Source organism: Notamacropus eugenii, chromosome 1 (genome assembly GCF_028372415.1).
Source record: "Notamacropus eugenii isolate mMacEug1 chromosome 1, mMacEug1.pri_v2, whole genome shotgun sequence".
NCBI lineage: Eukaryota > Metazoa > Chordata > Mammalia > Diprotodontia > Macropodidae > Notamacropus > Notamacropus eugenii.
This window is the reverse complement of record NC_092872.1, coordinates 154,218,845-154,231,763: the sequence shown is the minus strand read 5'-3', so window position 1 is coordinate 154,231,763 and position 12,919 is coordinate 154,218,845. Positions and strand designations below refer to the sequence as shown.

At 41.1% G+C, this 12,919-nt stretch overlaps 1 protein-coding gene across 2 annotated transcripts in view; it reads right to left on the bottom strand.

Moving 5' to 3' along the window:
* ADAMTS17 (ADAM metallopeptidase with thrombospondin type 1 motif 17) overlaps window positions 1–8,725 on the bottom strand; it is a 489,795-nt gene extending 481,070 nt beyond the window's left edge. For both annotated transcript variants that reach the window (XM_072616993.1, XM_072616988.1), the window contains exons 1-2: window positions 8,519–8,725; window positions 7,087–7,478 (exon numbers count right to left, since the gene is read on the bottom strand). In XM_072616993.1, coding sequence (XP_072473094.1) covers window positions 7,087–7,478; window positions 8,519–8,600 — 474 coding nt within the window. In that variant the 5' untranslated portion in view covers window positions 8,601–8,725. The remainder of the gene's footprint in view (window positions 1–7,086; window positions 7,479–8,518) is intronic.
* Between the last annotated feature and the right edge of the window lie 4,194 nt (window positions 8,726–12,919).

The following is a 12,919-nucleotide window of genomic DNA, read 5'->3' as shown; positions in this document are numbered from 1 at the left end:
ATCAGTAAATCTAATGAGAAACCAAAGTGACATCTGCAACTCCAGAACCTAACAAAGACAGCCAGAAGCCCAAGACCAATGGGAAAGGAGTCCACCAGCTTAAGGTAACATGATTAAAGAAAGCCAAGGATACCTATAGCCGGCAAGCCTCTTTCTCCAGAGGCAGTAAGAGTAGAGGACTCCCCTGAGAAAGCAAGATAAATATCTCCATGGTAGAGACCATGGAAACTTTGAGGAGGGTATCAGAGAGTTGACAGCATTGTGCCACAGCAGCAACCCAGACCAAGGGGCTATGTGGTGCCCCAACACTCTATCTCTAGATGCCACAAGGGACCCTGAAGCCCCAGTGCTCTGAACCTCAAAGATCCAGAGGGAGCCTAACCCTATAAGTTGGAGGTCAACTCAAGAAATCAGAGAACCAAGAGGGAGACCAAGTTTAGCCACCCACCCCACCCAAAAGTGCAGCAGGGGGTTGCAGAGCTTGGCCTTGGTACAAATCCTCAATTCAGGAGCTAAAGCTAAGGATGTGAGTAAATCAAAGAAAACACTCATAAGTATCAAAAATTATTGAAAATCTAATTCTATGACAATTTCAAGCAAAGACAAAGAAAAAAATGAGTTCTTCACAAAGACTACATGAATGCCTAGAATAAATGAAGCATGAGATAGATGGATGGATGGATGGAAGGAAGGAAGGAAGGGAGAAAGAAAGTCATGCAAGGGAAGAATTGGAAGGAAAATAAGTTTCTTAGAAGAGATAGTGATGAACCTTACCTAAGAAATGGAATCTCTAAAAACTAGAATATGCCAGAAATTAATGATTTCATGAGATAGCGTGGAATATTAGAGTGAAGTGAAAAGACTGAAGAAATAGAGAAGAAAATGGAAGATATAGAATATAAAAAAACTAACCTGGAAAATTGATCAGAGATATAACTCAAGAACTATTAAACTACCTGAAAGCCATGATAAAACAAAAATCTAAATACTATTTTTCAAGAAATCATAAATAGACAAAGGTCTGTTAGAAGAGGGCAAAGTAAAGATATAATGAATCCATTGATCACTGCCTGAAAGGACCCCAAAAAGAAAAGTCCCAGAAATGTCACAGCCAAAATCTAGAGTTTCCATACCAAAGGAAAAAAAATACTGCAAACATCCAGAAAAAAAGCAATTTAAGTTACATTTACATAATACTTTTCAATTTGCAAAGTGTTTTACATATATTATCTCATTTGATTCTTACAACATGTTCTGTGAGGTAGGTGCTCTTATTATCCCCATTTTATAATTGATGAAACTGAAGCTGAAAAAGTTACATAATTTTCCCTAAGTCATAGAGCTAGTAAGTGTAGAGGCATAGTTTGCAGTCAGGCCTTCCTTATTCTTCAAACAATCTCAATCACTGCTCCACCTAGGTATCTAACAGTAATAACAAAAAACTACAGTCAGAATCACACAAGATCTGGCAGCTTCCATTATAAATGAGAGGAGATCTTGGAATACAATACTCAAAAAAGCAAAATATATGGTTTACACCCAAGAATAAGTTACCTTGTAAAGTTGAATATAATCCTGTGGTGGTAAAGGGGGAGAGGGTAAGGGGAGATATATTGTACTTTTAATGGAATAAAAGACTTTAAGGCATTTCTGATAAAAAGAGCAGAACTAAATAAGAACTTTGAAATACAAATGCAAGAATCCAGAGAAACTTACAAAGATGAATTTGTTTAAGCAATTAGAAGCTACATGGTGTTGTACTCCTAACATCTAATAGGTGAAGAAGAAACAAGTATCCCTTCAGAACTTTAATATCTTCAAATGGATACTTAAGGAGTTAAATAGAAAGGGTCTGGTGAGTAGATTAGCTCTATTCTACTGTCCTAAGAGGGGAAGACAAGCAAGGGTAAAAGGAGAAATACATTATGTAGAGAGAAGGAACAAAGAGGGAGGAATATGTTATCTTTCATAATATGGAGAATTACAACAGAAAACAAACATGGATAAAGGGGTGGAAGGTGGGTATCTCGTTCTTATCTGAAATAGACAAAGGATGGTTGAACATACACACATACGCACACACCTGATATGATGTAGAAATATATAAAAAAAACTCAACAGGGAAACAAATAGGGATGGTAGCCAGGTTAAGAGGGAAGAAAATACCAGTTAGGGAGTAGGCACAAACACACTTTCTTAAGCTGAAAGGGAAACTAAAAGGGCGAGGAGGGAAAAAAGAACTAGAATCTAAGAGAGGAATGATTGAATAAATTGGAGTGTATGTACATTAGTAGAATATTATTGCACCATAAGAAGTAATACAAGAGATTATTTCAGAGAATTCTGAGTTCTAGAAACGACCAGAACCAGAATAATTTATTCAGGGGCAACATAAAATGTAGCTTTGAAATACTTAAGAATTCCAATCAAAGCAATGGCAAACCATGTTTGCAAAAGACCTCTGGTGACACAAGTTACTCACTTTTTGACAGAGAAGTGATAAATATGATGTATAGAGATGCAATATTGGACATGGTCATTGTAAGTATTCATTTTGTTCATCTACTATGCTTATTTGATAGAGGGTTCCCCCTGCTTTCCCTTGGTTAATTGAAGGGGTCTGGATACATAAGGGATATATAAGAATAAATATTGCGCAGCAATAGCGATGGGGGAAAAAAGAGGACCACTGAAACATTTTAAAATGCATAGAAGAGAACAAAAGGACATTCCAAAGGAAGCACAGATAAGGGCTATTTTTAAAGTATTATGTAGAATATAGAGTATAATTTTTCAAAGTAATACAGTGTGAAATAGAGAATTTCATGAGAATGTTCTTTCTGCATTCTCTACATAAGAAAATACTCCTTTTTGATGCTTAAAATTTTTTTTGAAACAAATTTAATGTTCACTTCAATGAAGAACGACCCAAATATTTGGGATAGGGACCAGGTCTATACTTTTAATGGTACAGGAAACTCACAGATGAAGAAGTTCACTCTACCAGTGCAGGTTGGCACCTTCTTTGAAACTTGCAGTTTCAGGCACAAGTATCAAACATGAGACTGGGCATAGCCTGCAACACTCCTGAGAGTTCCCAAAATAAATACAAATAACAGTAGAATATAGCTAATGTTAATATTTGACCCATGGAGATTCTTACATAAGGTTTAGTGGCCCTGCTTCTATTTGAGTTTGACACAACTGATCTAGAGAACTGAGAAATTAAGTGACTTGTCCAGGGTTCAACAGACAGAATGTATCAGAGGTGAGACTTAAACCTAGCTCTTTCTGACTCTTAAGTTCTTCTCTCTATCCAGTATACTACATTGCCTCTCAGTTCAAATATATACACATACATATACATATATATACATATATATATTCTGAAGTGATATCTCCTTGAGTTGGACAAGAAGTAAATGTGCTTTTGGACTTTTATGAAATTCTATGGTTCTGGAGTACTTGTCCAGTTCCCTAACCGCAGTCTCAAAAAGTGGTTTCAGCAGAGCAGAATGGAATGTATTATTACGCTCTCTCATTTGTATAATCTTTCCAAAGTTGGCCAACATTTATCAAAACAAAAATGGTCACCACACAATGTCCTAAACAGAACTGAAGGGAGTCTTCTGAAACTGTGCTTACTTTCCTTGGTGTGATTAGACAGGAAAGAAAAAAAAAGTCACCTTACTGTGTTAACTGAAAAGGTTGACATACAGGGTAAAATACTTTTCATTTATTCCTTAAAATTTAACCTCTCACCTTGCTTCACTACATGAAAGGAAGCTTCCTATTTTAATTTTTTCAGTCTTTATGTGGAAGGTTTCCCATCCTCAATTATTTATTACACACACAGGAGGAAGTGGTACCAAACTTGGATTACTTAAAATTATATTGTTGCAGAAACTTTTTTCAATGCTTCCAAACATTAGGAGTGACTGTATCAAGGATTCTTCTACTTTTCTGGGTTCTGAGAAAATTTAATGGAATACAAATAGGTAAAGAACAAAGAGAAACCAGAAGCCAAGTCACAAAGGAATTTCAAAATGAGTGACTATTGTAAGAACTCCCTATGTCACTCAACATATCAGCTCTATGATCAAAAGCATGTCAACTGAAGGATGGCAAGAAAAGTGATGGGGAAGGTAGTAAAGTAAGAGCTGTTGAGGCAATCTATTTATCTCTACGCCTTTAGAAAAATGATGTACCTTTGATCTATCTCCAGTCACAGAGAATAACACAATCTAGAGACAAACTCATTTCCATTAAAAAAAAAATAGAACTTGGTTTCCCATGAATTGGAAGACAGGATTCTCCACAAACCTATGCTATTCCCTATCCCCACTCTCTCCTCTTTCTTGCTCTCAATGAATAGCTGGATTTTCTAGATTTTTAATGTTATTATACTTCATTACTACATGTAGGGAATGTCTTTCAAGATCCAGACCATGCTCACCATCATCAAAATGATCACCCTACTAAAGAAGGCAACTGTATGACTCTTTTCATATGCTCCCTTTGGTTTAGTCTAATCCAATAACAGTGTATTTCAATCCTTTTTCTGCCTGCCTTTTCATCAGTACAAATACTGATTAAAATGAAATTACAATTAATTTCAACATCAATGGGTCTTTGACCTCATATAAAATAATGTGCTACAGATCACAATATTTATTTATGATCAGGTTAATTTCTTCTATATTCTGTTCAAGTGTCTTCAGTTACATTTATGCCCATATCTCAAGTAACAAAGTAGAGCTCATTTCCCCACTTCTGTACCTTGTTCATTTATCTGTATTTTGAGAAGTTTTTAAAATCCCTGACATTTAACAAGCCATGCTAAATAGGAAATGTGCATAGTTGTCTGATTTACAGGCTGTTTTTGCTGTCAATTGGTAACTTATCGAAGTCAATAGTTTGGATATAATCCTTTATCTAAGGCACAGCGCCCCCACATGGTACCAAAGAAAAGAACAATCTTTCTGAAAACAACTAACTACAAATTAAATTATTTTTACTTCAGTTTTGTTCTAAAATGGAGAAAGGTGCTTACTCTCTGTGCAATTATTTTTTAAGACCATTGTCTACATTTTCTCACTGCAGAACTATGGCTTCATATAATAGATACTAAACTCAAAAGTATAAACACAAATCTTAACAGTCATTTATTAGATTGACATAAAAGCATTTGGGCTGCTTCAGATGAGGGAGAACGGGGAAGGCAATTCAGACCTTTAAACATTTTGGCAAAGGTAGGTTAAATAGTAGCAAGACAACATTTCCTCTCTCTCTCTCTCTCTCTCTCTCTCTCTCTATATATATATATATATATATATATATATATATATATACACACATTAAATTCTCAATCCATGTCATGAGATGAACTGTGTTTTTTCATTTGTCCTATGATTAACTATGCCCATTTAATCTATCTCTTCATTCTTTTATTTATTCCCCACCTCCCTATGCATGTCCTGCTTTGCTCCCCTCTGCTGTTCTAAATCCACTTTCCTAGTAACACTTATACCCTGATTAAGCACTCTTTCAATTACTATTTCCAGTACCCAGTTCCCAGGCCAAATTCTAGTCCATGAATGATTCAACTAAGCAGAAGAACAGTGCCAAGACTTCTAGCCTACAAGACCATATCCTGCCCTAGACTCAAAACATGACTGACTAGGAAACTCCTGAATTCCAGACTCCAAGGACAGTGCCCCCCCGCCCAATCCCCTCCCCTCCCCAACCACAACCCTATCCCAAGCATTATCATTACTGCTGAGGGAAAAAAAAAAAATAACATAACTATTTACATTTTTCAATCCATGGGAAAGATCCCTTCCCTTAATTCTAGATAGATTTTCAGCAATATTCAAAGGGAGCTGACCACAGATTATCTGGGGGAGAAAAGTTGCTGGGTAAATATATAAGAGGACAAGGGCAGGGGAATAAAACCACCCAGAACAACAACAACAACAAAATCCAGCTCTTTGTGTGAACTGACACAGTGAGAGGGACACAAAGGGATATAATAAACTACCTACTGACTTGGATCATAAACACCACAGGGGGCTCATGAATGAATACAGGACAACAATATGAACAGTCTATGGTCTGACACCAGATACCAGGCAAAACCGTCCTGCAGATGCTGCTGTCTAAGAATCTGTGTGGGGTCCATTAGCTACCCACAGAAGTCAGTAGAATCAAGGGATTAAACTTCCCGAAGCCCTAAGCTTTTTAGGATTTAAGGAAAGTTACACTTCTTTAAACCTATATGTACCTAGTATGCACTAGTATATAAACCTAGTATGCACAAAACAAGTGCCCTATAAATAAATGTTGAGTAATTGACTGGTTCTGGCCATGAAGTGGGGGAACAAAATATATAGAGGCCCACAGAAAGTAGGAGCCGGCATCTGAAACGTGCTAAGGATGATGTGGGATGCCCCTCAGGGTATTATGAGCCATGTGGGGTCAAATGCACCAATAACCCTAGGTGTGGAAAAGGCACTACAATTCGTTTAAGTCCACCATCTTTTGTTACAAGGTAAAGGAGAGGCACCTGTCCCCCTCTAGGTTCAGTTAAAAAATATTAATCACTTACTATGTGTAAAGTATTGGCTCTTGGAAGGAAGCTCTGGCAGCCACTCAAGGCTACCTCCCTCACTCAGAGGTGCACCCTAATTAACTCTCCAGGTGAAAGCATGAAAAGAAATGACAAAAGAGATAAACTTCCGCCTGTGTAATATGAATGGAAGTGATTATTCTCTGCAAGACCATTCAATGACAATATCTATCATCAGACATTACTTCGCAGAAGCCAGGTTTCTTTTTAGGTAGGTCTTTTGCTTTATCCACTTTCATAATCCCCTTCAATAGTATGTAACCTTCAGGTGTCACCTGCACACACATGAACATCCCTGTAAAGGCTTCCACTCTCGCTTGAATGAATGTCTTTGTAAGGCCCCATATGTAAGCACACCCACACACTGAGATAGGCACCCACAGGTTCACCCATTCAGACACACACGCGTGTGATGCTACCCTAAGGGAGAAGCTTCATAGGAAGGAAAGCGTTAGTACCAATCCACCGCAGGTGCTGACTGAGGCAAACGAGTCGTTATAACCCAATACGTGACCCGTGTAAAAGCAGAGCTCGGCCTCCGGGATCCGACTCCCCGCTGCCCCGTGCTCCTCGACCACGAAGCCCCGGGAAAGGAAGCGCAGGTCCCGCCGCAGCTGCAAGTAGAGGTCCCGCCCGAAGGCCGGCAAGTGTAAGAGAAAGCCACGCTTCCCCAAGCCGGAGGACTGCTCTGCAGAGGCGGCTGAGTGGGGCTGCCGCCGCCGCCGCCGCGCTGAGCCTCGGCCACCGGCCCCCACCTCCCCGGCTGGCAGTGACAGCAGGTGGATGTCCTCCGGACGCACCCGCTGAGGGAGCACCACTTCCAGCTCAGCAGCGGTGACGCCTCCAACTGCTGCAAAGAATGGAAAACACCGAATTAGTGGCACTGCTCCCGTACACCCCGCTCCTCGAGGAGAAGCGGCCAAGCAGTCGGGGCTCGAGCCCGGTCCCGGGAAGAATTCCATTCCGGGGCCACTCTCGGATCGCCCCTCGAGGCCAACTCCACCTCGCCCCCACTGGCAGCTGTCTAACGGACAGTGAGTAGGGAGGTGGGCTGGAGAGGACCCGGACACTGGGAGAAGCTTCTGCCCTGGCTGCTTGAGCCTGGAAGCCCCCTCCCTCCCCTCCACCCAACCCCGCTCTGCGGGTCACCCTCTCTGCTGCATTCGCCCTCCCTGCACACTCAGCCCGGGCCCTGCAGCCCCTTTCCACTGAGTGCTCAGGTTTCAAGCTCCAGACTCAACACACTGGAAATTCTGAACAAGCAGTGAAGACAATGGAGCCAAACAGGGAGATGATTTATATTTCCTTTCCGCATTGATGCCTAAATATACTTCTGAATGAGTGTCTCACTCACCACCGCTCCTCTGCCTCACCCCCACCCAAAATGGGTTTTTGCAATAAACCACACACGTTGCACTTCACGAAAGTTAACCGAGTTTCTCGGAACGGAAGGAAAAGCAGAGAAGCACCAGGCAACTTCTGTACGAGTGAAAGCAGGAGCGGAACAGCCAAAGCGTATCTAACCACTGCGCATGGAGTTGGAACAGCAGACCAGAAGACCGGGGATTGCTGAGGAAAGCCTCAGCCCTGCACTCCTGCCCGGCAGCCTCCCCTCAGCCCCGCCATCCCCGTCACTGACAGGGAGCAATCGCGTCCTGGCCCTTCCGAACGGGACCGACCCCAGGGACGGCTGCGGGGACCGCTGCTGGCGTGATGCTGCTGCTGTTGGCTGCTGCTAGAGTTGGAGACAGAGCCCGGTGTGGAAGGGAGCGAGGGGGGGTTTGGGAGTGATGCTCCACCGGCCAAGCTCCAGGGGTGGGGAGGGTGCGCGGGAGGGGAAGTGGCAGTGAACGGAGAGGGGCAAAGGTAAGGAAGGAAAGAAAGAGCTACCTGAGCTTGTGTCCAATGCCCCAAACAGCAGCAGCAGCAGCAAAGGAAATGAAAGAGGAGGTAGGAGGGAGCCGTCAAACATTGTATTTCAGTGGAGAAGCCCCACCGAACTTGTCTCTTGCAGCAGGAGGAGGTAGCGGTGGTGGCAGCCTCAGCGGCAGATCCCAAGCTGGAGTGAAGCCCTCCAGCCTTCGGAAAAATTAATTAGCGCTGCGGACAAACCCAACGTGGTAAATCCCAAACCCCGCCCCCCCTGGAGAAAGCGGGCGGCGATTGGAACCTGGCATTTCTCGTCTCCGCCTACTGCCTTACTATTGGTCGCCGGAGATAAAAACCAGGGTCATATGTTAGGTTGTAAGCACTTTTTTTACACGTGGTTTTTGTGTAGTGACTGGGAACCTGGCGCCAGGTGGCGGACGAGAGTACACTGTACCTGGCGGAGAACTGGGGTAGGGAGAGAAGAAGCAGTTGTTACCTGGTCATTCCAGTGTTGTTCTCCTGCGCTGTTTATTTCTTTCCTTCCAAGCCAAACTGAATCAAAATCACCCCGAACAACTCCACTGTTAAATAATAAATGTTTTACATTCTTAAACTATTTTTAAACATTTCACATTTATGATCTCACTTTATCCTTGAAGCAACTCTGTGAAATAAACATTGTTAAACCCACTTTCCAGATGACAAAACTGCAAAAGAGATAGTTTGTGAATTAGTGGCACAAAATTCATATATTCGCCATTTCTAAAAGCGTCTGAGACACAAAGTAACCTAGCTCTCCAATTTGGAGCACTTCCCACTGTTTATGCTATAGGTCTCCAGAGAGGATTCCGATACCTACCTTTGACAGTGTGTCCCAGAAAACCTGGATTAAACTGATGCACAAATACAAGCAACCACTGAGTTCTAGGATATAGCTTTGCAAAGGAGAGAGAAGAAGGGAGACGCTGTACTACAAACCTATTTATTTATAATTTATTTACTTTCAATGAACAAAAAATAGCTGGAAAAGAGCTTGTCTATACTATGTATGTGAAAGCATTGCATTTAGCACTAGAGATACAAATTAGAAACAAGACAGTCCCTGCTCTCAAGGAGCTCTCATTTTGATGAGAAAGACAGCACAGATGGAAGGTTTCATCTTCGAGTCAGATGGAAAGTTCCCATGCTCTTTAGAATACAGAGACAAAACAGATGGTAAAGCTTCTTCTTTAATTTCATTGCCACTGATAAAATTACATCAGTTTTTGATGTTGAACCATTTGACAGTGCCAAGATCTTTGGTGACAAATACTCCTTCCTGAGTTAAAAAAAAAATGTGGGCTGTAGCACCCATATGAGCAGTTGCAAAGTCACATCTCCATAGAAGTGGCTTCCCAGGGTGATTGCTGCCTGACACTTGGCTGGAAGTACTTCCATTCCCAAGATTTTGGGATTCAGGCTCAGTCAGTCAATAAACATGTATTAAGCACCAGTGCCAGGCACTATGGTAAGCACTGGGAGACAACATGCAAACAACATTGTACAAATAAGCTATATGCGGGACAAAGTGGAAATAATCAACCAAGGGAAGGCACTGAAATTAAAGGGGATCAGAAATGGACTTCCGGTGGAAGGTGGGGTTTTAGAGGCTTAGAGGCAGAGATTAAGAAAAGCCTTCCAGATAAGAGCGACAACCAGTGAAAATGACTAGAGTTGGGAGATGGGGTTTCTTGTTAAAAAAAAAAACAAAAACAGGAGGAGAATATTAGATGGTGGGTAATGTGTCAGAAGACTGGAAAGGTAGAGACTGCTGGTTTTGAAGGTCTTTGAATGTCAAACACATTGTTTTATATTTGTTTCTGGAGGTGATAAAAAGTCAATAGTTTGTGTGTGTGTGTGTGAGAGAGAGAGAGAGAGAGAGGAGATGGTCATATATCTCTGCTTTAGGAAGATCACTTTGGAGGGCTAGATCTTGGGCTGGCCCCATTAGAGTCAAAGGTGTGATCATAGTCAAGTTAGCATTAGGGGGTGATTTGACTTTCTTAGTACTCACAAGGCAAGTTTGCTTCTCTACCTCTTCAGCTCTAGACTGTCTTGCATCTTTTGATGAAGACTGTGAAGGCTGGGCTGGAAGTAGGACAGTGGTATGTGGGGTGCTATCACTGCCTATCTACTTGCTGGTGGCAGTTGGATAGCAGCTATGGTTGCTGGTAATGGGGGAGGTGGGCTCCTCATCCACATGAGTGGTGGGATGTTCTATTCTGAGGGATCATGCCCTTTATTTGCTTGTCCTTCCTTAAAGAGAAAATGATAACTCATTTATGCCTGTGATTGCAGTAGTGTTAAATTCAGTCATATGAGGATCCTTGCACCCATATTGACTTAGAAAATCACTTATTGGGGGCAGCTAGGTGGTGCAGTGGATAGAGTACTGACCTCAGAGACAGGAAGACCCAAGTTCAAATCTAACTTCAGACAGATACTTACTTGCCATGTAACCATGGGCAAGTCACTTAACTCAGACTGCCTCTCCCTTACCCCCAGAAAAGAAAACCATGTGTTAACATTATTTGTATTCTATTGATTTTTAAATTTATTTTGTTAAATATTTCCCAATTACATTTTATTCTGATTGAAGCAGAATTTGGGAGTGTGGGGTCCTGTGAGCTGTTTTTGATACCTCTGATCTAGAGCTCCAAATGTCCACTAGCAATAAGAATCCTTCCTGAATGGCTAAGACTGACCCTGGGAAGGTAGAAGAAGGATATAGGTTTCTCTCTCCGGATTTGTTCACATGGACAAATCCCAAATCCATTCATGGGTTTCTTGAAATGGAAATAGCCATTCTTGTTTAGGGGTCATACAGAAGCTGTTTACTATTGGGAGGATTCCTAGAAAGTCAAATCGGACCTGGGAGTCTTTGCTTGTACTTTGGCTAGAGAGTTTAAGTACCACAAAGTCTGGAGTGAAGTAATTTTCTTTTATCCTTCAAAGACCGGGACTTCATCCTTTAGAGAATCCCTACACAAATTATAACCCTTTCTTAATGTCTTGAAGAGGGGTTGAAGCTCATGCGACTTGCCCATGGTGGTTACTGTCAGAGGCAGAACTTAAACTAAAGTCTTCCCTTGCTCCAAGTGAAGTCATTTATCTAATTTACATACTATCTCTTACTTATATTATTTACTGTTACTGAGTTGTTTCAGTTGGGTCCAATGCTTCACATCCCCATTTGAGGTTTTCTTGGCAGAGATGCTGGATTGGTTTTCCATTTCCTTCTCCAGCTCATTGTACAGATGAGGAAACTGAGCCAAACAGTGTTGAATGACTTGCCCAGGGTCACACAACTAGTAAGTGTCTAAGGTCAGATTTGAACTCAGGAAGAAGAGTCTACCTGACTCTCCAGGCCTAGTACTCTATCCACTGCGCCACCTAGCTGCCCCTCTCTATATATTTCTAAATATTATATTTTTTGTGCATGTACATACATACTCTTTGTGCTTTGGCTAAAAATGAAATAAAATGCTGTTGTCTTCAGCGTGTGGCAGCAGGAGTAAGAAGGAAAAAAGGAGGAGGGGTAGAGGCTAAAATTGGACATCCAGTTACTATGGGAATAGCAGGAGGAGAAGTAACAAGCGATCAGTTACATTAGATCTTGATTCTGGAAAGCCACACAGGGGCAGGAACTAAGAAGTTTGGGAGATTCAGTGCCAGAATTTAAGGTTTATTGAGGAAAATTCAGAAAATAATGAAAGATGAAAGCCATTGGACAAAGGACAAATGTCCCTGGATGGTTCTAAGAAGGATCTGGAACCTCTGTGCTGACTGAGATCAATAAGCAAATGGGGCACGTTAAAATCTTTTCCTTTTGGTAGAAGGAGAAAAGAAAAATGCTATACGGTATATGCTAGATGGGCATCTGGGTAAATCATTGGCTATCTAATTTTCTGTCCACGATCAAATACAAGACAAGGAAAGTGAAACAAGTAAATATAGTGTTTGAAATTCTTTTTCAAAAATAATGATAACATAAACTCACAAAATTATCTCTCAACGATCTCTGTCTTAATTTTCGTTTGGGTATCTAGAACTTAAAATTTCACTACTGAATTATAGAAATAGGATGAGGGAAGGAGAGATGTGAAGATAACTTGTCCTAATTTCCTGTATCCAGAAGAACTAACTGAAAAATTTCAGGGTAAGGGATATTCTAAATAATTCTCATAACCCTGAAATCTTTATTAGTGAATTATTTCATTATTTCTATTAATAATATGATTCTTGAAGGGAAGAAACAAGCATTTATTAAGAATCTACTGCATGATAGGTACTGTTCTAAGCACTTTACAAATATGTCATTTAATCTTCACAACAATCACAGGCAGTAGGTGATAATATTTTTCCCATTTTACAATTGAGGAA